At 49.0% G+C, this 26,132-nt stretch overlaps 1 protein-coding gene across 1 annotated transcript; it reads left to right on the forward strand.

Annotated features, from left to right (window-relative positions):
- Positions 1-6,330: 6,330 nt before the first annotated feature.
- LOC102408893 (5-hydroxyisourate hydrolase-like) lies at positions 6,331-24,913 on the forward strand. Its single transcript, XM_044937245.1, has 5 exons — positions 6,331-6,514; positions 7,903-8,036; positions 8,446-8,573; positions 15,507-15,543; positions 24,663-24,913. Exons 1-5 carry the CDS (start codon positions 6,384-6,386, stop codon positions 24,911-24,913), a joined length of 681 nt encoding a protein of 226 aa, XP_044793180.1. The 5' UTR covers positions 6,331-6,383.
- Positions 24,914-26,132: the final 1,219 nt, after the last annotated feature.

Here is a 26,132-nt window from a genome sequence, read left to right on the forward strand (position 1 = left end):
GTCATGATCAATAAACCGCATCTTAGCCACAGGAGGATTACTGCAGCCAACCCATGCCTCAGCTCTAAGGGGGCCTCAGAGGAGGTCTATTCTCATCTGTGATATAGGGTGGGAGCACCAGCGTTTTGGTCTTTTGCATAAGCACAGGCAGAATCTACCAGAGGCTGGCTGAGAATGCAAGCCCCGCCTTTGCTGTTCTTTGTGGGTTTTAAAAAAAAAATCTTTTTTTTTTTAATTGAAGGAAAATTGCTTTACAGAATTTTGTTTTCTGCATGTCCTTCAGCCCCCACATCTTCCAGGTCTTCAGAGCTAGATGAGGAAGGTGTCATTTAGGCACTTGGGTGCCCTGATGAGGGGGTGTGAGGTCAGGGGGTGTGAGGTCAGGGATGCTAAAGGAGGGCGACCTCCCTTCTCACCACTGCCATTCCTGCTGAGCTGGGTGGCCCCAGAGCCCCTCCATACAGACAGGCAGTGCCAACACTCGTCCACCCTGCGAGAACAAAGCCTGGAACCGCGTGTGCAGGAAATCCCTGTCGGGCCCCCATCCCACTCCCCACACGGAGGGTCCTTGAAGCCCACACAGTGGCTTCTCTAATGCACGGGCCTTGTACCTGTGCCCACGTGCTTTGGTCAGCGCTGTCAAGACCTTGAAGTTCATCCTTACACTTCCCTTTCATGAGTGTAGTCTGATGGACCAAGGGGTACACTGTAAGCAGAGCAGGTGCACACAGCATGGGTCCCAGGGGTGACCAGGCTGCACATGGGGTAAAGGTGGACAACTTTCTGGCTGAGGCCTAGCACTGACCCCTCCGTGCTAGCCTGAAATGCATTCTGCACACATCCAGCCAGCTCAGCTGCAGAGCCCCATGGTGAAGGTTTGTGATCGCAGCCATGCCCACAGGCACCAACAGCACCAACCGTCTGGCTCTTGGCTCAACTGTGAGGTACAGATGAGACCAGTGGACACATTGTCAGCTGTGCTCTAGGGTGGCCCCCATGTCACCGGTAAGTGCCAGGGGCACGATACAGGCCACCGGTAATCAGCCTGGAGGATTTCTAGAATCAGCCGGTCCTGGGCCAGGCAGTGACCCAAACAGGCAGACAACTGCAGACAGCAGAGTCCACAGCACACACAAGGTGCGGCCATCCGCAGGCAGGGAAGGGGCCCCACCTCAGGAGGAGCCCTCGGGATCTCCCAGCTTAAGCATAAAGAGGCTTCAGGCACAGGTGGTGGAAACAGACTTGGAGCTTCTTTTTAAGTCATGCAGGGCAGGACACACAGGTGAGTGAAGGCCAGAGGGAGTTTACCGTAAAAAACAGTGTCTGAGGAGCAGACAGGCTTGGGTGGAGCTGAGCCCAAGAGGGCTGGGAGTCTGGGCTCAGAAACTCTGTATGCCTCTCTCCCGACTCTGCCTCCTAATCTACTTAACCCCCAGTCTGCAGCCTGACACCATCTGTGTTGTGCATCTCCACACTCAGACCGTCAACTCATTCACAGATATTTGTTTAGCACCTGCCTCTGGCCAGGTCGTGTTCCAGGCACGGGACAGCTGCGAGGAGACAAAGAATAACCCCAGTCCTTGTGGAGCAGAAATTCTACCAGAGGCCAAATGCACCCCTCCTGTGGCCGTCGCCTCCAGCCTCACCCTTCTGAGCTCACCGGCCGGCCCTGCTGGAGCTCCGGCCCATGGATGCAGTTCCGTCTGAGCATCACCCCTACCCCAAGAAGGCACCTCTCTGGACTCACCACTCGCCAGCCTCTGCCACCCCGTGCCCTGTGTCCTTCTCAGCACGTACCACCATCTGAAATGGCCTCCTCGACACCTGCATCACCTCAGTGTACCTGGCTATGGTACGTCCTCAGTGAAGGAAGGTCCCAGCTGCCTTCACGCCCTTTCTGTTGAGTTCCCACCACAGATTCCTGTCATGGCAGCCTGGAAGGGCTCTCCAGACAGGTGTGGAACAGGGGCTCAGTGGGGCCAGAGCGGGTGGACCCACATGGGGTCACTCCAGCAGTCAGGGTAGGCAGGGACCTCCCAGCACCGGTTTGGACCTGACCGGCAGGCAGGCCAGCTTCCTTCTCCCTGGGACCATAACAAGGCAAGACTCTTGTCACTGCTCAGGGTCGTGGCTGCCCAGGAAGGGCTCTCAGTTCCACGGTCCTGAGCACCCTGTGTGCTGTTACATGTTTTATCTGTGTGATCTCAACTCCCTCAGGCAGAACACATTGGGCTACATGCTTGGAAGAATCAACAGGAGTGGTTTAAGGTCACTTGAGGTAACACAATCCAGAGACAAAAGGCCCCACCACCTGCTAGGAGGCCCAGGGACAACACCTGGAAGGGAGCTGTTTGTCTCTTCCTCGGCATCTCACATCTTCCTTCACGTGAGTTGTGTCCTCCTTGTGCCTGGAGGGCTGCTGCCTCTCCAGCATCGCATCACACAGTCAGAAGGGGTTGGGAGAAGGAGGGCAGGCTCACCAGAAGAGCTGCACTTTGCTCCCAGGAGTCTGAAGGTGCTGTGTGGCAGCTACCATGTGGGGGTCATGTGGTGAACATGGCAAGGCTGTCTGTGGCACTATTAGACTGGACCCCTGCCTGGCCTGCTCTTAGCCCGCTGCCTTCTCAGGTTCCAGGTGAAGTCCACAGGATGGGCTGGGGCCCTGCTGAGGCCACAGAAGCACCTGTGGCAATGCCCTGGCCTGTGGTCTCCCAGTACTAGGTTCCCTCTTGGGGCAGAGAAAGCGTCAGGGCTCTAGACAGAGGGGTCTGACAGGCAGCCACCAAAAAAGTTTGATTGTTGTTTTTGTAAGCTTGCTTCTGACATTTGAGACTGTAATACTGGAATGGGTTACCATGCCCTCCTCCAGGGGATCTTCCCAACCCATGGATTGAACCCAGGTCTTCTGCATTGCAGGCAGATTCTTTACTATCTGAGCTACCAGGGAAGCCCAAGAATACTGAAATGGGCAGCCTGTCCCCTCTCCATGGGATCTTCCTGACCCAGGAATCGAACTAGGGTCTCCTGCATTGCAGGTGGAGTCTTTACCATCTGAGTGATCAGTAAAGCCCAGAAGGGAAGGTTGCAGAGTGAAAATGATCAGCCCGTCGACACGGCTCGCCCCAGATGTGGTCCTGGCATCACTCTTCTGTGTCCCACACCAGAAGGTGTTCCAGCACACAGCGCCTCTGCACCTCAGCTTCATCCTCTGGGACACGGGGACTCTGACAGCTGTACCTTGAGCCTTGCTGGTCATGAGGTGAGCGAACCCTTGTAATGGAGTGAAAGCTGCTGCAGATTCAAACCACAAAGCTATACTGCCTCTTCCCCTGGTTACTAACTGGTACTCACAGCTCACCTCACACATCAACGAGCTCACTCTCTGCACTCAGCTGTACAGCTGCCAGGGCCCGGGAGTGTGATTTATTTAATTGTCTTTGTGGTGGCAGTATGCTCGTTTCTGGCCCTGTCCCCACGTTGTTGTTCAGTTGCTCAGTTGTGTCTGACTCTTTGTGACCCCACTGACTGCAGCACTCCAGGCCTCCCTGTCCATCACCAACTCCCAGAGCTTGCTCAAACTCATGTCCATCGAGTTGGTGATGCCATTGAACCATCTCATCCTCTGTCATCCCCTTCTCCTCCTGCCTTCAATCTTTCCAGCATCAGGGTCTTTCCTAGGGAGTCTGTTCTTCGCATCAGGTGGCCAAAGTATTGGAGCTTCAGCTTCAGTATCAGTCCTTCCAATGAATATTCAGGGTTGATTTCCTCCAGGATGGACTGGTTGGATCTCCTTGTAGTCTAAGGGACTCTCACGAGTCTTCTCCAACACCACAGTTCAAAAGCATCAGTTCTTCGGCACTGAGCTTTCTTTATAGTCCAACTCTCACATCTGTACATGACAACTGGAAAAACCATAGCTTTGACTAGACAAACCTTTGTCAGCAAAGTAATGTCTCTGCTTTTTAATGTGCTGTCTTGGTTGGTCATAACTTTTTTTCCAAGGAGGAAACGTCTTTGAATTTCATGGCTGCAGTCACCATCTGCAGTGATTCTGGAGCCCAAAAAAATAGCCACTCACTGTTTCTCCATCTATTTGCCATGAAGTGATGGACCTGATGCCATGATCTTAGTTTTCCGAATGTTGAACTTTAAGTCAACTTTTTCACTGTCCTCTTTCACTTTCATCAAGAGGCTCTTTAGTTCTTCCTCACTTTCTGCCATAAGGGTGGTGTCATTTGCGTATCTGAGGTTATTGCTATTTCTCCCAGCAATCTTGATTCTAGCTTATGCTTCATCCAGCTCAGCATTTCTCATGATGTACTCTGTATATACATTAAATAAGCAGGGTGACAATATACAGCCTTGACATACTCCTTTCCCAATTTGGAACCAGTCTGTTGTTCCATGTCTGGTTTTAACTGTTGCTTCTTGACCTGCATACAGGTATCTCAGGAGGCAGGTAAGGTGGTCTGGTATACGAATCTCTAAGAACTTTTCACAGTTGGTTGTGAGCCACCCAGTCAAAGGCTTTTGTGTAGTTAACAAAGCAGATGTTTTTGTGGAATTCTCTTGCTTTTTCTATGATCCACCAGATGTTAGCAATTTGATCTCTAGTTCCTGTGCCTTTTCTAAATCCACCTTGAACATCTGGAAGTTCTCAGTTCACATACTGTTGAAGCCTGGCTTGGAGAATTTTGAGCATTACTTTGCTAGCATGTGCGATGAGTGCAATTGTGCCGTAGTTTGAGCATTCTTTGGCATTGCCCTCTTTGGGATTGTTATGAAAACTGACGTTTTCCAATCCTTTGGCCGTTTGCCAAAACAGGTGTGTGTGTGTGTGTCTCTGTGTGGTCACCTCCTAAAAACATAAGCCCCACCAAGCCTTATGGCATTTACATCTCCAACACACACTTCCTGGTTACCTCCAAAGCAGCTGTAATCATTGCACAAACTTTGCCTGAGGTCTTCCCCACCTCTGAGGGGCATGATCCTTAAGGTTCAAACTGACCAGGGTCACTATCCAATCATTAGAACATGAGGTTCGGGAGAAGAAAAAGGACCCCACACCCAGAGCAACACAACCCGTCAGGCCACGTCATGCAGCCTGCCAACACAGAAGGCCCTTAATTTTATCTGTTACATAAAATCTGTTCTGTCTGCACATCACGTGGTATTTAATACAATGATGGGATTCACCCAATGTGCTCAGCCTTGTCTGTTCCCTCATTTCTGCAGAGCCCTGACCCTATGTTGTCAGTGTGTGGGGTGTTGCACCTTGGGGGTCAAGGGTCAGAGCAGGGGGGTGGGGGTAATGGTGCCACAAGGGGTCACGCCAGACTGTCACTCCCAACCCGGGGTTCATCCTGCCTGAGACAGCTCCACGAGGCCTGTTGGGGCTTCCAGCAAATCCTGACTAGGAAGGAAAACAAACTGCACTGGTTGAGGGACCTGGGCGGTGGTGGGGCTCCTCTTGCACTGTTAAAGGCCCCTCCCCGGCCTTTTCCCACCTCCCAGATCCTGGCCGAGACCTTTCCCGGGTCCTGTGCCACCTCCCTTTCTGGAGCCCTCCGTCATCCTGATCTTCCTGTCCGCGCCCCTTCCCTTGTCCTGTGCCCCTCCCTGTCCATCTTCCCAGCACTCCACCTCCACATCCCCGAGCCCTGACCCTCCTACCTCACCCCGACTCCCACCCCTAGGCTGCAGGGCCACTCCACTTTCGCCTGGAGGAGCCTCTGTGGCCTTGCACATCTGTGCACAGCTATAGCTCTGCTGCCCCGCTAACCACCACCCAGAAGCCCCCTGGGACCCCCCTGTGTGGGCACCTTCCGGTCTTCCAGGGGACTGGTGGGACACGTGGCTCCTGGGAGTTGAAAGGTCAGGACTTGCCGGGGAGGTTCTGGGGGTGGCCATATGGCATGACCTCTTGCGTCCTCGCAAGTCCCCAGACCGACCAGGCTTAAGCTCCGGGGCCTCCCAGGGGCCGCAGACACTCCAGTGACACCTGAACTCCAGGGAGGTAGGGGGACAGACCTGACCTTTCCTCTGCCTGAGGTTAAATTTGAAGGTGGCCCATGGATCAGGAGACAGAGCTGGGTTCCAGGAGAAGAGTTTGCCTGTGGCCACTCAGGCTCTGAGGAGGTGGGGGACAGCTGTGCTCTGGGTGTGGAGACCCCTTCAGTGCTTGGAGGGGTCAGCATCCTGTATGGCAGTGTGTTACTCAATTCTACTTCCACCTCCATCCCCCCACCCAAACCCGGCCCAGGCAGTTTGGGACTTTGATCCGGGACTTCTTACTCCAAGGCACTGCCTCCTACCAGTGGGTGTGGACACAAGCTCCGCCCCACAGGCACAGCCCCGCTCCTCTCCTGGCCCAGGGCAGAGGCATGGAGCTGGGCAGCAGCCTGCTGACCACACACATGCTGGACAAGGCCTCAGGGCTCCGGGCCCAGGGCCTCTGCCTCCATCTGTCCAGGAGAGAGGACTGTGGCCAGCAGTGGACTGAGCTGAAGCAAAGGTTGGAGGGTTCTCTGGGTCAGGGCTCGAATCCAGAACACCCTCCACCCCACCCCCACGAGGGGCCTTGCACCAGGGCAAGGCGTGCAGGCACGGCTGGTGGGTGGCAGGGCTGATCCACCTGGATGGTCTCCCTGCAGACTCTCAGAGCCTCTGTTTCAAGAGGCTGAGTAGTCCTGGCCATGCCACAGCCGTGCTGGCAGAGTTCACACCCCGAGTGCCCGCTGCAGTGGGACAAGGCTCTGTCTCTCCCTGCCCACTGGCCAGTTGAGGCCGAAGGAGGAATTGGAAAGGCCTGGTCACCACCATGACTGGCGGGTGACCTGTGCTGGGCAGCTCTCGAGCACTGGACGCCTGTTAGCTTCTCACTGCACCCTGTGTGCAGACCCCATAGGAACCCGTTTCATGCAGGAGGAGATGGAGGGTAAGGCAGGAGGGCCCTGCCCCTGGTGGACCTCAAAGTCTCAGGGCCTTAGCCTAAGGAGCCCTTCATGAAAGGGGGTTCCAGGTGACATCTGAGCTTGGAGGAGCACATGGAGCCACACAGAGCCACTCCCAACCCCCTTAAACAGCACTGGTAAATGCTGCCGATGCTGGTCACAGCAGGGACACTTGAGATGTTGCTGATGCTGATCACAGCAAGGACACTTGAGATGTTGCCAATGCTGGTCACAGCAGGGACACTTGAGATGTTGCCAATGCTGATCACAGCAGGGACACTCGAGAGCACGGCTGCATTGAACACTGGCCCTCAGAGCCTCCGGCGCTGCAGCTGCAAACAGGCTGCCAAGCGGATGGCAGCCTGGGCACAGTTACTGACCCAGAAAGCCATGCACAATGGAGTAAACATGTACGTGTTACAAGGGCTTCCCAGGTGGCTCTAGTAGTAAAGAATGTGCCTGCCAATGCAGGACACTTAAGAGACCTGGGTTTGATCCCTAGATTGGGAAGATCCCCTGGAGGAGAGCATGGCAACCCACTCTAGTATTCTTGCCTGGAGACTTCCATGGATACAAGAGTCTGGTGGGCTGCAGTCCATGGTGTCGCAGAGAGTTGGACACAGCTGAAGTGATGTAGCCCACAGGCACATGTTATAAAATAGTATGGCTAGGACAACCCATTTTTTAAAGTTTCTAAATAAATACACTTACTCATGGAGAAAATCTGTTTGTGTCAGACATGAAGTGATTACTGCTTGTGGACGTAGAGGTTCTCCCTCTTCTCTGGGATTCCCTAAGGACAGTGAGGCAGTGTAGCCTCAGTTCCTGGACAGTGCCCTGCTGCACAGCCATCCAGGCCCTGCACACCCAGGTCCGAGTCAGGCCACTGAGCACACAGACCCAGGAGACAAGGCGGGGACCTCTCTACAGTGCCTGCTCCTCTCCCCAGTTGCACAGACCTGGACGACCGCTGCCCTGGGCTCCTGCCACCGGGCCAGATCAAGAAGCTCGCCTGCAAGCTGTCCTTCGACACTGAGGGCTACTGGCAGAAGAGGGGCCAGGAGAGCTTCTACCCATACATGGGCATGAGGGCCAGAAAGATGGAGCCCTGAGATGCACTGTGACCTGCAGGCTGGTCCTGCCCTCCCCAATCCCAATGGGCACCTGCTCTGAGCCTCCAGCCTTGACCACACCACGCCTGTGCCACCCCACCCCAAGGTAAGGCTGACTCAGTCCCTGCGGACAGAGGTTCACCCGAGCCCCTCCAGCTCCTTGTCCCCTTCGCCCAACCTGTTCAGGGTGTCCTAACCCTTGGTAACCTTCAGGCCCAGGGGCCCCTCAGACAGAGCACTTCCTCTGGAGAGGTCCCAGCCCCACCCACGGACCCTCAGCTGGCCCTGGGGCTCCTGTCCCCTGACTCCAGCCCTGGGATGCTGGGCCCAGGGCAGCACTGGGCCAGGCTGTGAGCACTCCCAGCATCCCGTCTGCCTGCAGGTCACTTTCACCATCACAAATGAGAATCACAAGTTCCACGGGCTACCACTGCTGAGCCCCTGGTCTTACACCACATACCGAGGGAGCCTGCAGCTGACCGGCAGCCAGCCTGTGACCCTGGACATGGTGCCACAGCAACCGAGCCACCCCCAAGCAGCAGGGCAGGAGTGTTCCTCATGGGCACCAGGGTCACACTTTCCCTGGGACATTCTGGCCCCATGTCACAGATGCAGGTGTCACTCAGGCTTCAATAAGTTTACTCCTGGCCCCTGCAAGGGGCTATGGTCACAAGGCAAGGTCGACAGGAGCTGCCCCAGGGGGATGCGGGGAAAGCGTGAGCACAGGGGTGGGCTAGGGGAACCACTGGGGGTACTGGGGGCACTTCTCCACACAGCCACTCAAGGACACGCAGCTCACGTGAAAAAAATAAAGTCTTCCACTGTTTCCCTATCTATTTGGCATGAAGTGATGGGACTGGATGCCATGATCTTAGTTTTCTGAATGTTGAACTTTAAGTCAACTTTTTCACTGTCCTCCTTCACTTTCATCAAGAGGCTCTTTAGTTTTTCTTCACTCTCTGCCATAAGGGTGGTGTCATCTGCATATCTGAGGTTATTGATATTTCTCCCGGCAATCTTGATTCCAGCTTGTGCTTCTTCCAGTCCAGCGTTTCTCATGATGTAAACTGCATATAAGTTAAATAAGCACGGTGACAATATACAGCTTTGATATACTCCTTTTCCTATTTGGAACCAGTCTGTTGTTCCATGTCCAGTTCTAACTGTTGCTACCTGACCTGCATACAGATATCTCAGGAGGCAGGTCAGGTGGTCTAGTATTCCCATTTCTTGAAGAATTTTCCACAGTTTATTGTGATCCACACAGTCAAAGGCATTGGCATAGTCAATAAAGCAGAAATAGATGTTTTTTTGAAACTCTTGCTTTTTTGATGATCCAGTGGATGTTGGCAATTTGATCTCTGGGTTCCTCTGCCTTTTCTAAAATCAGTTTGAACATCTGGAATTTCACGGTTCCCATATTGTTGAAGGCTGGCTTGGAGAATTTTGAGCATTACTTTGCTAGCCTGTGGGATGAGTGCAATCGTGTGGTAGTTTGAGCATTCATTGCCATCACCTTTCTTTGGGATTGGAATGAAAACTGATCTTTTCCAGTCCTGTGGCTGCTGCTGAGTTTTCCAAATTTGCTGGCATATTGAATGCAGCACTTTCACAGCATCATCTTCCAGGATTTCAAATACCTCAACTGGAATTCCATCACCTCCACTAGATTTGTTCATAATGATTCTTCCTAAGGCCCACTTGACTTCACATTCCAGGATGTCTGGGTCTAGGTGAGTGACCACAACATTGTGAATATCTGGGTCATGAAGATCTTTTTTTGTACAGTTTTTCTGTGTATTTTTTCCATCTTTACTTAATATCTTCTACTTCCGTTAGGTCCATACCATTTCTGTCCTTTTTTGAGCCCATCTTTGCATGAAATGTTCCCTTGGTATCTCTAGTTTTCTTGTAGAGCTCTCTAGTCTTTCCCATTCTATTGTTTTTCTCTATTTCTTTGCACTGATCACTGAGGAAGGCTTTCTTATCTCTCCTTGCTATTCTTTGGAACTCTGCATTCAAATGGGTATATCTTTCCTTTTCTCCTTTGCTTTTCACTTCTTTTCACAGCTATCTGTAAGGCCTCCTAAGACAACCATTCTGCCTTTCTGCATTTCTTCTTCTTGGGGATGGTCTTGGTCACTACCTCCTGTACAATGTCATGAACCTCCATCCATAGTTCATCAGGCACTCTATCAGGAATAGTCTCTTAAATCTATTTATCACTTCCACTGTAAAATCATAAGGGATTTGATTTAGGTCATATCTGAATGGTCTAGTGGTTTCCCCTACTTTCTTCAGTTTAAGTCTGGATTTGCCAATAAGACATTCATGATCTGAGCCACAGTCAGCTCCTAGTCTTGTTTTGCTGACTGTATAGAGCTTCTGCATCTTTGGCTGCAAATAATATAATCGATCTGATTTCAGTGTTGATCATCTGGTGATGTCCATGTGTAGAAGCTTCTCTTGTGTTGTTGGAAGAGGGTGTTTGCTATGACCAGTGCATTCTCTTGGCAAAACTCTATTAGCCTTTGCCCTGCTTCATTCTGTACTCCAAGGCCAAATTTTCCTGTTACTCCAAGTGTTTCTTGACTTCCTACTTTTGCATTCCAGTCCCATATCATGAAAAGGACATATTTTGGGGGGGGTTAGTTCTAAAAGGTCTTGTAAGTCTTCATAGAACCGTTCAACTTCAGCATCTTCATCATTACTGGTTAGGGCATAGACTTGGATTACCATGATATTGAATGCTTTGCCTTGGAAATGAACAGAGATCATTTGTCATTTTTGAGATTGCACCCAAGTACTGCATTTCGGACTCTTTTTTAGACTATGATGGTTACTCTATTTATTCTAAGGGATTCTTGCCCACCATAGTAGATATAATGGTCATCTGAGTTAAACTCACCCATTCCAGTCCATTTTAGTTTGCTGATTCCTAAAATGTCGACATTCACTCTTGGCATCTCCTGTTTGATCACTTCCAATTTGCCTTGATTCATGTACCTAACATTCCAGTTCCTAGGAAATGTTGCTCTTTACAGTATCGAACCTTGCTTCCATCATCAGTCACATCTAGAGCTGGGTGCTGTTTTTGCTTTGGCGCCATCTCTTCATTCTTTCTGGAGTTATTTCTCCATTGGTCTCCAGTAGCATACTGGGCACCTGCAGACTTGGGTAGTTCATCTTTCAGTGTCCTATCTTGTTGCCTTTTCATACTGTTCATGGGATTCTCAAGGCAAGAATACTGAAGTGGTTTGCCATTCCCTTCTCCAGTGGGGCATGTTTTGTCAGAACTCTCCACCATGACCCGTCCATCTTGAGTGGCCCTACATGGCATGGTTCATAGTTTCATTGAGTTAGACAAGGCTGTGGCCCATGTGATTAGACCACTCCTGACCTTGAACGTGGGGTATCTCCTCTCAACCGCCACTCCTGACCTTGGACGTGGGGTATCTCCTCTCAGCTGCTCACCACTCCAGTGCCACACAGCCACTGCTCACCACTGATGCTGTGTGGTGGAAATAAAATTGAAAGTCCTGGGATAAACGTGCTGATTATAGCTTTCTACAAAACACCAGTGACAACAATACTTCACATTTGTTTCATACTTTAGTCTATATCAGGTTTTCATTTGTAGTCTTTTCAGTGCTGCTTCCTAATAACCAGTTCACAGTTTTTTCAAGAAATCCTCTGGGCTCCTTCTTCAGCAGCTCTGGTCTGGTCTCTGGCCCTGGGACTGATGTGGGTCCCTCAGCTCCTTGGAGCCAGATTAACCCCAGCCTCTCGGTCCTACTTTTCACGGTCATAAGTAGTCATTAAGAGCAGTCAATCCCTACCACACACCTGCAAGCTGACAGCTGTGTCTAGAGCTCAGCAAGTACCACAGTCTAGACCCCAGCACTCCTGGCAAATGTAGGGCAGAACAGACAGAAGGCAGGCAGACGGGTGCTGGGCAGTGTCCACGGCCAGGCCTGGGAACAGTGGTTCCTGCCCAGACCTCACATAAACCCAAAGCTTTCTGACACTCATCCCCTCCTGGCAGGCCTTCCCATCCCTGTGTCCTCAGAGGTCTCTGCCCATGTGCTCTTTCCCCAAACCGGGCTTTTCTTTTTTTTTTTTGGCCTGGTAAATCCCATGGACAGAGGAGCCTGGTGGGCCACAGTCCAATGGTTCACAAAGAGTCTGACATGACTTAGCCACTAAACAACAACAACAAGTAGATGAGAAAGCAAAGGAAGGTTAAAAAAAAAAAAAAAAGAGAACACAAAGTAATGAAAAATCCTGTCACTATCTTTAGAAGGTAATTGAGGCCCTGTCATCACCATAAGAAACTTTCAGATGAACACACAGTTGGAAGCTATACTGTGTTCTTACATCCTACCATACACATTCCTGCTATAATCTGACAGCAAAGATTTGTGAAATAACAATAATTTTCATGATAATCAGTCTCTGCTATTCATCACTATACTCTTCATTTTCAACATGCATTTGTTGAATTGGTGTGAGGCATTCTCTAGGGGCTTCCCTGGGACCTGTCAGTAAAGAATCTGCCTGCAATGCAAGGGACCTGGCTTCGATGCTTTGGTGGGGAAGATCCCCTGGAGAAGGAAATGGCTGATGGCCAACGACTCCAGGACTTTCGATCACTAGAGAACTCCAAGCCCCATAGAACATTAATAACCGAGTACCCTCCCAAAGGACTCCATCTCAACACTAAGACTAAGCCACACCCAAAAGCTAGCAAGCTGTAGGGCCTAACACCCCTCGCCTATCCTTCAGCCAAATAGAGGCACAACCTTGCACGTCGACAGACAGGCTGCCCAAAGCCATACTGAACCCATAGACACCCCAAACCACACTACTGGACCCAGCCACTGCCCTTCAGAAAGACAAGATCTAGCTCCACCTACCAGAACACAAATGCAAATCCCCCCAACCAGAAAGTCTTCACAAGGCATTGGTCCAACCCCACTCAGGGGAGGTAGACTCCATAGTTAAGAGGAACTGCTACTGCTGCTGCTCCTAAGTCACTTCAGTTGTGTCTGACTCTGTGCGACCCCATAGACAGCAGCCCACCAGGCTCCTCTGACCATGGGATTTTCCAGGCAAGAGTACTGGAGTGGGTTGCCATTGCCTTCTCCAAAGAGGAACTACAGCCTTTCAATTTAAAAAAAAAAAAAAAAAAAAAGGGATCCCAAACATAGTAAATTAAACAAAACAAAATGACAGAGAAACATCCAGCAGATGAAGGAACATGGTTAAAACCCAAAGGACTGAATAACAAAAATAAACAAATAAGACCTAAGTAACTTAAAAGCTTTTGCACAACAAAGGAAACTATAAGTAAGGTGAAGACAGCCCTCAGTATGGGAGAAAATAATAGCAAATGAAACAACTGACAAATAACTGATCTCCAAAATATACAAGCAGCTCATGTAGCTCAATACCAGAAAAATAATCAACCCAATCAACAAGTGGAAAGAAGACCTAAATAGACACTTCTGCAAAGAAGACATCAGTTCAGTTCAGCTCAGTTCAGTCGCTCAGTCATGTCCGACTCTTTGCGACCCCATGAATCACAGCACGCCAGGCCTCCCTGTACAGATGGCTAAAAAACACCTGAAAAGATGTTCAACATTGCTCATTACCAGAGAAACGCAAATCAAAACTACAGTGAGGTACCATCCAACAAGGGTCAGAATGGCCATCATCAAAAAGCCCACAAACAGTAAATGCTAGACAGGGTGTGAAGAAAGGGGAATCCTCTTGCACTCATAGTGGGGACACAGGCCAATAAAGTCAGTATGGAGAACAGTATGGAGATTCCATAGAAAGCTAGGAATAAAACTACCTTATGACACAGCAATCCTACTACTGTGCATATTCCCAGAGGAAACCACAACTGAAAAAGACATATGTACCTCATGGCTCACTGCTATACTATTTACAATAATTAAGACAAGGAAGCAACCTAGATGTCCATCAACAGATGAATGGATTAAGAAGCTGTGGTGCACATATACAGTAATACTACTCGGCCATAAAAAGGAACACATTTGAGTCACTGGTAATGAGGTAGATGAACCTAGAGCCTATTACACAAAGTGAAGTAAATCATAAAGAGAAAGACAAATACTGATTATTAACATATATATAGGGAATCTAGGAAGATGGCAGTGATGAACCTAATTGCAGGGCAGCAATGGAGATGCAGACATAGAGAACAAACTTGTGGCCACAGTGTGGGAAGGAGAGGGTGGGATGAATTGAGAGATTAGCATGGAAACAAATACATTAACATATGTAAAGCACATAGCCAGTGGGAATTTACTGTATGACACAGGGACCCCAATCTGTGACACCTAGAGGGCCTGGGATGGGGAGGTAGGTGGGAGGGAGGTTGTTGAGAGGGAGGGGACATGTATATACCTATGGCTGATTCATGTTGATGTACAGCAGAAACCATCAAAATATCATAAAGTAATTATCTTCCAAGTAAAAATGAAATAAAATTCTGTTAAAAATAATACAGGTATAGAGTACCTTTCACTTACTGATTTCTGGATCTGTTCCAAGCTACACTGCATCAACCACTAGATGAATAAGAAAACTCAAGAGAACATGTCATAATGGCTTTGCAAAGTACACATTAGAGTAAATGAACAGACCAATACACACAGTGAAATGGCTTAAAGAGTGGCACTAAATGCAGTGTCAGCACTGAAGTCCACATGCTTTCCCGAGGGGCTTGCCAGTCAACCCACCAACCCTTCCTGAACAAGGAGCAAGGCATGGGGACAGGAGTTATGGAGTTTCCTGGGGCTAATGCAAATGACTGAAAAAATAGTTTTGATGCTCTCAGTTTAAGAAAATGAGAGTCAGAGAGACCTGCTGCTAATTAATAGTCACTTCAGAAGCACAGAAAGCTTGTCTCTCATTTACAGAGGGCAAGGGGCCAAGCAGAAAAATCAAACCCACCTCCAGGTATATGCCTCCTCCCTGCCTGATCGTCAACCAGTTCTCCCACCCACCAGCCAAACACAGCTCAACTCTGTCACTTAGGAACACATAGATTGGTCCCGCCCAAACTCCATACATGCCAGGTCAGTGCAGAGACCACCCCAGCTCCATCCATGCAGGTCAGTGCGTAGACATTCCCACTTCTATCCATGCCAGGTCAGCGCACAGACCACCCCAGCTCCATCCATGCCAGGTCAGCACACAGACTACCCCAGCTCCATCCAAGCCAGGTCAGCACTCAGACCACCCCAGCTCCATCCATGCCAGGTCAGCACTCAGACCACCCCAGCTCCATCCATGCCAGGTCAGCACTCAGACCACCCCAGCTCCATCCATGCCAGGTCAGCACTCAGACCACCCCAGCTCCATCCATGCCAGGTCAGCACTCAGACCACCCCAGCTCCATCCATGCCAGGTCGCCACACAGATCACCCCACCTCCACCCATGCCAGGTAAGTGCAGAGACCACCCCAGCTCCATCCATGCCAGGTCAGCACTCAGACCACCCCAGGTTCATCCATGCCAGGTCAGCACACAGACCACCCCAGCTCCAACCATGCCAGGTCAGTGCAGAGACCACCCCAACTCCATCCATGCCAGGTCAGTGCAGAGACCACCCCAGCTCCATCCATGCCAGGTCAGCACTCAGACCACCCCAGCTCCATCCATGCCAGGTCAGCACTCAGACCACCCCAGCTCCATCCATGCCAGGTCGCCACACAGACCATCCCAACTCCATCCATGCCATGTCAGTGCAGAGATCACCCCAGCTCCATCCATGACAGGTCAGCACACCGACCACTCCAGCTCCATCCATTCCAGGTCACCACACAGACCACCCCAGCTCCATCCATGCCAGGTCAGTGCAGAGATCACCACAGCTCCATGCATGCCAGGTCAGCATTCAGACCACCCCAGGTTCATCCATGCCAGGTCAGCACACAGACCACCCCAGCTCCATCCATGCCAGGTCAGTGCATAGACATCCCCACCTCCATCCATGCCAGGTCAGTGCGCAGACCACGCCAGCTCCATCCATGCCACTTCAGTGTACAGACCACCCCAACTCCATTAATGCCAGGTCAGCACACACACTGTTCATGATGCCTGACTTGCTCGCCCCCTACAGAGACTGTGTTCTGAATTTGTTTTCCATTGGTGACATTCCTTTTGTCCACATTCCCTCACAACCTATCTGTATTGCCCATCCATCTTCCTCTCTCCTCTGTGTCTTAGCACTTGCTCTCAGGCAGTTCTCCAGCTTTTCCAACACGGAATACAACCCTCCACATCTTCGCTTCTTTTCTCATCCTCCACGATCACACCATCATGGTTATCTGGGTCATGAAGATCTTTTCTGTATAGTTCTTTTGTTTATTCAGGCCACCTCTTCTTAATATTTTCTGCTTCTGTTAGGTCCATACCATTTCTGTCCTTTATTGTGCCCATCTTTGCATGAAATGTTCCCTTGGTATAACTAATTTTCTTGAAGAGATCTCTGTTCTTTCACATTCTACTGTTTTCCTCTATTATTTTGCATTGATCACTAAGGAAGGCTTTCTTATCTTCTGCGCTATTCTTTGGAACTCTGCATTCAAATGGTTATATCTTTCCTGTTCTCCTTTGCCTTTAGCTTCTCTTCTTTTCTCAGCTATTTTTAAGGCCTCCGCAGACATCCATTTTACATTTTTGCATTATTTTTCCCTTGGGGATTGTCTTGATCCCTGTCCCCTATACAATGTCATGAACCTCTGTCCATAGTTCTTCAGGCACTCTGTTTATCAGATCTAATCCCTTGAATCTATTTGTCACTTCCACTGGATAAGCATAAGGGATTAGATGTAGGTCATATCTGAATGGTCTAGTGGTTTTCCCTATTTTCTTCAATTTAAGTCTGAATTTGGCAATACAGAGTTCATTATCTGAGCCACAGTCAGCTCCCAATCTTGTGTTGCTGACTGTATAGAGCTTCTCCATCTTTGGCTGCAAAGAATATAATCAATCTGACATCAGTATTGACCATCTAGTGATGTCTATGTGTAGAAGCTTCTCTTGTGCTGTTGGAAAAGGGTGTTTGCTATGACCAGTGCATTCTCTTGGCAAAACTGTTAGCCTTTGCCCTGCTTCATTCTGTACTCCAAAGCCAAATTTGCCTGCTAATCCAGGTATTTCTTGACTTCCTGTTTTTGCATTCCAGTCCCCTATAATGAAAAGGACATCTTTTTGGGGTGCTCGTTCTAGAAGGTCTTGCAGGTCTTCATAGAACCCTTCAACTTCAGCTTCTTCAGCATTAAAGATTGATCAGTTTGATTAGTTTTCTGTAATTGTGGTTTTCATTCTGTCTGCCCTCTGACTAATAAGGATACATGGCTTATGGAAGCTTACTGAATGGAGAGACTGACTGTGGGAAACTGGGTCTTGTTCTGATGGGCAAGGCCATGCTCAGTAAATCTTTAATCCTAAGTGACAAAATGGCAGACTAGAAGGTCGTGTGCTCATCTTCTCCTGTGAGAACTCCAAAATACAACTCGCTGCTGAACAACCATCAACAGGAGAATGTTGGATCCCACCAAAAAAAAGATAACCCACATCTGAGGTCAAAGGAGAAGACCCAGCAAGATGGTAGGAGGGGAAAAGTCATGTTTAGAAGCAAACTCCATACCCACCAGATACGCTGAGCTTGGACGGCTGAAACAAAACCTTGTGTGCACCACAGGCCCCACCAGACCTGCCTTTGAGTGTCTGAGCATCTCCTGCGGAGGCACGGGTCAGCAGTGGCCTGCCGCAGGGGCAGGGGCTCTGGGTGCAGCAGTCCTGGGTGTGGCATAAGCCTTCTTGGAGGAGTCTGCCATTAACCCCACCATAGAGACACTGAGCAGATGATCTGCAAACTGCAGGGCAATTATACCAAAGAAACTATCACACTATTAAGAAAGTTCTAGGACCCACAAAAGATTTCCCAACTTGGGGATCTGGAAAAGGGACTGAGAACCCCTAGGGAACTAGACTTTGGAGGCCAGTGGGATTTGATTACAGAACTTCCACAGGACTGGGGAAACAGACTCATGGAGGGCACAAACAAAACCTTGTGCAAACCAGGACCCAGGAGAAAGGAGCAGTGACCCCACAAGAGACTGACCCAGACTTGCCCGTGAGCGTCCAGGGGGTCTCTGGTGGAGGTGTGGGTTGGTGGTGGCCCTCTGCAGGGTCGGGGGCACTGGTGCAGCAGTGCATGTATGGGACCTTTTGAAGGAGGTTGCCGTTGTCTCCATTACCTCCACCATAGTTACATTTCAGTTCAGTTCAGTCACTCAGTTGTGTCCGACTCTTTGCGACCCCATGAATCGCAGCATGCCAGGCCTCCCTGTCCATCACCAACTCCTGGAGTTCACTCAGACTCACATCCATCGAGTCAGTGATGCCATCCAGCCATCTCATCCTCTGTCGTCCCCTTCTTCTCCTGCCCCCAATCCCTTCCAGCATCAGAGTCTTCTCCAATGAGTCAACTCTTCACATGAGGTGGCCAAAGTACTGGAGTTTCAGCTTCAGCATCATTCCCTCCAAAGGAATCCCAGGGCTGATCTCCTTCAGAATGGACTGGTTGGATCTCCTTGCAGTCCAAGGGACTCTCAAGAGTCTTCTCCAACACCACAAAACATCAATTCTTCAGCACTCAGCCTTCTTCACAGTCCAACTCTCACATCCACACATGACCACAGGAAAAACCATAGCCTTGACTAGATGAACCTTTGTTGGCAAAATAGTGTCTCTGCTTTTGAATATGCTATCTAGGTTGGTCATAACTTTCCTTCCAAGGAGTAAGTGTCTTTTAATTTCATGGCTGCAGTCACCATCTACAATGATTTTGGAGCCCCCCAAAATAAAGTCTGACACTGTTTCCACTGTTTCCCCATCTATTTCCCATGAAGTGATGGACTGGATGCCATGATCTTCGTTTTCTGAATGTTGAGCTTTAAGCCAGCTTTTTCACTCTCCACTTTCACTTTCATCAAGAGGCTTTTTAGTTCCTCTTGACTTTCTGCCATAAGGGTGGTGTCATCTGCATATCTGAGGTTATTGATATTTCTCCCGGCAATCTTGATTCCAGCTTGTGTTTCTTCCAGTCCAGTGTTTCTCATGATGTACTCTGCATATAAGTTAAATAAGCAGGGTGATCATATACAGCCTTGATGTACTCCTTTTCCTATTTGGAATCAGTCTGTTCTTCCATGTCCAGTTCTAACTGTTGCTTCCTGACCTGCATACAGATTTCTCAAGAGGCAGGTCAGGTGGTCTAGTATTCCCGTCTCTTGAAGAATTTCCCAGTTTATTGTGATCCACACAGTCAAAGGCTTTGGCATAGTCAATAAAGCAGAAATAGATGTTTTTCTGGAACTCTCTTGCTTTTTCGATGATCCAGCAGACGTTGGCAATTTGATCCCTGGTTCCTCTGCCTTTTCTAAAACCAGTTTGAACATCAGGAATTTCATGGTTCACGTATTGCTGAAGCCTGGCTTGGAGAATTTTGAGCATTTCTTTACTAGCATGTGAGATGAGTGCAATTGTGCAGTAGTTTGAGCATTCTTTGGCATTGCCTTTCTTTGTGATTGGAATGAAAACTGACCTTTTCCAGTCCTGTGGCCACTGCTGAGTTTTCCAAATTTGCTGGCATATTGAGAGCAGCACTTTCACAGCATCATCTTTCAGGAGTTGGAATAGCTCAACTGGAATTCCATCACCTCCACTAGCTTTGTTTGTAGTGATGCTTTCTAAGGCCCACTTGACTTCACATTCCAGGATGTCTGGCTCTAGGTCAGTGATCACACCATCGTGATTATCTGGGTCGTGAAGATCTTTTTTGTACAGTTCTTCTGTGTATTCTTGCCACCTTTTCATAGTTTGGTCTCAGGTAAAACAACAGTGAGGGCCACAGTCCCGCCCATCAACAGAAAGCCCTGTTGATGGGCATTTAACATTCATAAGGTCCAAGCATTTCTAAGTAAACAACAACTGATCTCCTGGAGTATCCTAGGGGTGGTCATCAAAAAAAAAAATTCATAACTAGGTAGACCGTCACAAAGCCAATTTTATCAGGTACCTTTAAATCACACTTTAAAAAAATCACATGAAAAGATGTCAAAATTGCTAAATATTAAGAAAGGGTGTTTGGTATCACCTCACGCCAACCAGAATGTTGACTGTCAAGCACTCTACAAAGGTCAAATCCGCCAGATTCCATGAAGAAAAGGGAACCCTCCACCCCCGTTGCTGGAAATGAAAATTGGAGAAAGCCACTATGGAGGAGAGCATGGATGTGCATCAATAATTAAAATGAGAATGAAATTAGAAAATCCCTCAAACCATACACAAAAATAAGATTCAAAGAAGATAAAGATCTAAATGTAGGACAGATACTATGCAATTTTGAGGACAATATAGGGGAACATGCTGTAACATCAATTCCACCAAATGTGCCCAGAATAATGAAAAATAAATCAAAACTGAGAAAACAAACTGAATTAACCTTAAAAGCGTTTGCACAGCAAAAGAACCCTAAATGAAAGAAAGACAGTTCCCAGAATGGGAAAAAAATATTTGTAAGCAAAGACGTCCACAAGGAATAAAGAAGATGGGGTACACAGACACAATGAACCGTCACTCAGCCATAGCAAGCAGGAAAGAATGCCATGGGTGGCCACAGGGAATAAATTAGAGATGATCATGGCAAGTGAGGTGAGGGAGACAGGGAGGGATATTAGCATAAGATATCACTTGTAGCTGGATTCTAAAAATGCATACAGATGAACTTCTTTACCAAGAGAAACAGTCTCACAGACTCAGAAAAGAATCAGTGGTCCCCAGAAAGAAAGAAAAAAAAAATAACTGTGGGGCAGAGAGTAATGAACTGATTCAGTCTAACATAGGGAGGCCAATATTATATTATATATATATATATATATATATATAAAAGAATCCACCAGGAACCTCTGTGTAACACAGGAATCGAGTCAACACTCTGTAACATCCTATATCGGAAAAGAACCTGGAAGAGAAAATATACACATCTACGTACAAGTTAATCAAATTGCTGTTGATCCAAATAAAAACAAAAATCACCCATAACCTTGTCTTTCAACTATATCCACCAATTCAAATTAGGGAATAAAAGTATAAAAGAGGAATCAGAAAGGCTGACTCTTCTGCCCTCAGGACATGGTGACCTGGATATTGTCACATCCCTGGAGCCTGAGCTGGTTTCATTCCCAAGACTGGAGGGTCTCATTGCAGACGAAGCTGGGAGCATGTGGCAGGAAATGTGACCCCACAATGGACCTGGGGTGCCTCCTTCCCTCTGCATGAGCACGCAATCTCCAGATGCAGGCAGGACCTCCTGCAGATAAACCAAGCCTACATCACCCAATAATTGGTGGAGCCTCGGGGCTGGAACAGGTTTGCAAGGTCCCCTGGCCACTCTATGTCTCCTAGGTTGGGGTTCATACCTCCAGCTTCTGTCCTTAGGGTCACCCCACCTATAGATGACAGCAACCTCTGCAGTGTGGTGTCCACAAACTGGGATGTGTCCTGGGGACCCTGGGGAAGGGGGAAGGAGAAATGAGACTCAAGCCTTGGGTGTTTCTTCTGGCACGTTCCATTCTAGCTGACAATCCATAAACAGAGTTTTCCATGAGACTCAATGCCTGAAGACCAGAGTGGGGCAGAAATCAATGGTGTTTCCTTAGAACCGTCTTACATAAAAACAATTTTAAACCTAGTGCTATTGGGCTCTTCATATTCACAAGGCCTGTGGGACTGAAAATGACCTCTCCCATCCAGTCATGCCCCGGGGTAGATCATCAGACAGGAATTCAAACAGGGCCATCTTTCAAGAAAACAATGTTAAGAGGTAAACTGTAGTCACTCTGTACAATATCAAAAAGCACCCGGAAAGTTCGTCCAGCTCACTATGTACTCAGTTCAGTTGCTCAGTTGTGTCCTACTCTTTGCAATCCCATGGACTGCAGCATGCCACTATGTATTAAATCCACGCAAATCACAACTCCCATGAAAAATCCCCTCCCACAGGTCAGAGTGGCCACTGTCTAAAAATCTACAGAGAATACAGGCTGCAGAGGATGGAGGCAAAAGGGAATTATCCTACACTCTCAGTGGGGGTGTAAATGGGTGCAGGAACTATCAAAACCAGCAAGGAGGTTCCTTATCAACTAAACATCCAGAAGCCACATGTCCCAATAATCCTATGTCTGGGTTCAGACCCAGAGAAAATCAGAATTCACAGTGACCCATGCACCTTGTTTTCAGGGCAGCTCGATTGGCAATGGCCAAGAACTAGAACTGTTGCTGGCCAAAATCTTGGCTTTCTCTGCCCAGTGAAGCCAAATAAAAAAATACTGAGACAGAGTTTGAAGGAGATACGAAGGTGGCTTTTATTCTCAAGCCAGCAGAGAGGGGAACACAGTAGGGTCATGCCTCAAGGACTGAGTACCCTCCCATCCCCCACGCCCATGAGGAATCTAGGGGCTTATATAAGGCAAGTGCTCACAGTCAGGAGTCAGTGATGAGGAACAAAGGGGATAGGATCTCGATCTCTTCCTTGTGCACTTTTTTCAAAGACAGTCACAGACTGAAGTCAATAACCCAGTAACTGACTCTGGCAGTTGAGGTGGCTCTGCGGCCTTCTTTCTGATATGTAAGTACAAGGGGAAGGGTGTTGTAAGGGTTAACACCAAAGAGGTGATATATTTAGCATGGAGTCCAAGGAAAAAATGTTAATTGTAGCTCCTGCAGAGTTAGGGGGCAGAAAAGCAAACTTAGTCACAGACATTCAGAGTTATGAGCAGTTAAAGTAAAAAAAAAACTAGTAATGTTCAGGCTGCTCACTGTTTTATCTCCTTTATTCTCAAAAAAAATGTAAATAATAGAAAACGCATTCCTCTTTTTTTCTTTTACATGTATTCTCAGCCACTTCAGTCATGTCCAACACTTTGTGACCCCATGGACTGTAGCCCGCCAGGCTCCTCTGTCCATGGGATTCTCCAGGCAAGAATACTGGAGTGGGTTGCCATGTCCTTCTCCAGGGGATCTTCCCCACTCAGGGACTGAACCCACATCTCCTGCATTGTAAGGCAGATTGTCTACTGGCTGGGCCACCAGGGAAGCCCATTTTTTCCTTCTCCCTGCAACAAATTCAACCAAGTTATCCATCGACAGGAAAATGAAGACAGAGTGGTGAACCTCTGCACTGGAATGCTACCCAGCGCTGAATCAGAATGGAATGATGCCAGTGACAACAGGGTGGATGGATAGAGTGAATACCATACTAAGTAAAGGAAGGCAGAGAGAGAAAGACAAATATCACAAGGTAGCACTGACAGGTATCTTCTTGAAATTCATGCAAATGTAGGCTATTATGCAGTGGAAAGAGACTCACAAACTTAGAAAATCAACTTATGATTATTAAAAAAAAGTTAGGGATGTGGGATAAATGAAGAGTTTGCAAGGAACAAACGGACATTAATATACATCAAAGAGATAATCAGGAAAAAATACTGTTGAATAGCAAAGGGCAGCCTACTGCAGACACTGTATAATCCTCTATTTGCGGAAAATGAACCCAAAAAAGAATCAATAAATGTCTGTGTATTGCTGAATCAAGCTCCTGTACACCTGAAACAAACACAGTATCGGAAATCAACCCTACTTCACAATAAAACAATGAAGGCACAGAAAAAGAAATCTAGGAGTGTGAAGCAAAAGCAATGCTGACACCGTGTGGCCATGTTATGTAACAGCAAGTCTAAAAGCTGTGCTCAGTTCAATTAAGTCGCTCAGTCGTGTCTGACTCTTTGCGACCCCATGGTCTGCAGCTCTCCAGGCCTCCCTGCCCATCACTGACTCCTGGAGTTTACTCAAACTCATGTCCATTGAGTCGGTGATGCCATCCAACTATCTCATCCTCTGTCACCCTTGTCCTTCTGCCGTCAATCTTTCCCAACATCATATAGGTATATGCGTGTATGTTTGTGTACAGAAGGGGCTGAATGGCCGGGACCACGTGGGGGAAGGGAGGCATCCACCTGGCATCTCCACGTGGAAACTGAGTCCCTCTGAGTCAGAGCACGGAGCTCCGAGGGAGGCCCTGGTCTGTGGCTCGTGGGGTGCAGTGACAAGCCCATCACGAGTGCTGACCCTGTGCTGGCCAGTGCCACTGGGGGAGGACACCTGATGACCTAGGTCTTGTGTCCTGTCCTTACGTTGAGGGGGTAGGGCCATGGGCTGGTCGGAGTGGATGGCGACTTGGGAGCCCAGGAAGTGCTTGGGGAACCCAGTGAGCCTTTCAGGGGTCTGGCGAGTATCTGGGGGGAGCCAGTGAGCATTTCAGGGGGTCGGCGAGTTTGGGGGACCCACTGAGCATTTCAGGGGGCTGGTGAGTTTGGGGGCCTGAGCAAAGGTCTAGGAGCCTGGTGTTCGTGAAGTGGCCCTGCATGGCTCCATCCATTCGTTCACCTGAGAACTATTCTCTGAGCACTTCTGTGCCCATCCCCACCCACAGACGTGCACGAGGTCACATGGAACCTCCTCCAGTGTCTCACTGTGGGCCCACGGGGGCAGAACCTGACCTCACTGGCACAAGCCCTACCTGTTCACCTGAGTGGACTGAGAACACAGAGGGCGCAGCAGACCCACAGGAGGAAGTGCCCCGTGGAGCGGAAGCCACTGGGGTGTGCAGGTGCACCCGGCTTGCTCCCTGGGGTGCTGTCCGAGGCCCCAAGGCTGGGTGGCACTCCTGCCGAGCACTCCTGAATCTGCACTTGGAAACCAGGCAGCTGGGGTTCACAGACAAGGAAAAGAGGGTGGGTGACCCACACCTATGTACCTGGGGGAAGGGAGAGTGTCTTGCAAGTACAGGACTGGTGTCCACAGGTGATGGGATGCTATTCCTCCCATCACAGTGAACCCACCACCATCTCAGGCCAGCGCAAATGGGAGGATGAAGGGCTTGTGACACTCTGACCTGGATTCTGATGGAACACAGGTCCAGGGATGTGGAGACAAGAGGGCTCAGGAGTGGGCAGGTGACCTGCGTTGTGGGGAGAGTTGTGGACAGGACACCCAGTGGGCAGGTGACCTGTATTATGGGGAGGTCTCCTCTGTGAGGGGAAGACAGACACACACCCACAGGTGTCCCCAGGATGGTGACACAGACGCACTAAAGGAGCCCTATGTGACGGGGCACACACACCCACAGGTTCTCCCCACGGTGCCATGCTCGGGGTTCTGACATACTGTTTTGCTGCGTGTTCTACTTGCATCTCATTGAATATTTGGATTAGAAAAGAGACTTTTATTCTGAAGGGTTATTGTGAAGAGGAAAGGGGACTATTACAGGAGGATAAGAGTCCTTCAGGGAGGACTCTTACTCTAGAGAGGGCATGATTACATAGAGGTAGGGGCAATATTACTGAGAGAGGTGGCTAATATGATAGAGGGGAGATATAACAATAAATGGGGCTATGACTATGTAGGCGGGATGTTACTGTGGAGAAAGTGAAAGTTGCTCAGTTGTGTCTGACTGTATACAGGCCATGGAATTCTCCAGGCCAGAATATTGGAGTGGGCAGCCTTTCCCTTCTCCAGGGGATCTTCCCAACCCAGGGATTGAACCCAGGTCTCCTGCATTGCCGGCAGATTCTTTACCAGCTGAGCCACCAGGGAAGTCCTACTGTGGGGAGAGGACTCAATAAAGGAGGACCTTTATTGTAGTTCCCTGGTAGCTTGGACAGTAAAGCGTCTGCCTACAATGGGGGAGATCCAGGTTCGACCCCTGGGTTGGGAAGATCCCCGGAGAAGGAAATGGCAACCCACTCCAGTATTCATGCCTGGAAAATCCCATGGACCGAGGAGCCTGGTGGGCTACAGTCCATGGGGTCGCAAACAGTCGGACACGACTGAGCGACTTCTCTTCTCTTTATTCTAGTGGGAGACTATTACTGTGGAGGGGGAAAAGTAAATGATAGGGGGA

Source organism: Bubalus bubalis, chromosome X (genome assembly GCF_019923935.1).
Source record: "Bubalus bubalis isolate 160015118507 breed Murrah chromosome X, NDDB_SH_1, whole genome shotgun sequence".
NCBI lineage: Eukaryota > Metazoa > Chordata > Mammalia > Artiodactyla > Bovidae > Bubalus > Bubalus bubalis.

Bases quoted from the DNA above. Each gene is read 5' to 3' on its own strand.
- LOC102408893 (XM_044937245.1), top strand. From the start codon at position 6,384: ATGGAGCTGGGCAGCAGCCTGCTGACCACACACATGCTGGACAAGGCC. The intron at 6,515-7,902 runs GTTGGAGGGTTC...TCCTCTCCCCAG, and splicing joins TGGACTGAGCTGAAGCAAAG to TTGCACAGACCTGGACGACC. The intron at 15,544-24,662 runs GTAAGTGCAGAG...CCCCACCCACAG, and splicing joins CCCACCTCCACCCATGCCAG to ACGTGCACGAGGTCACATGG.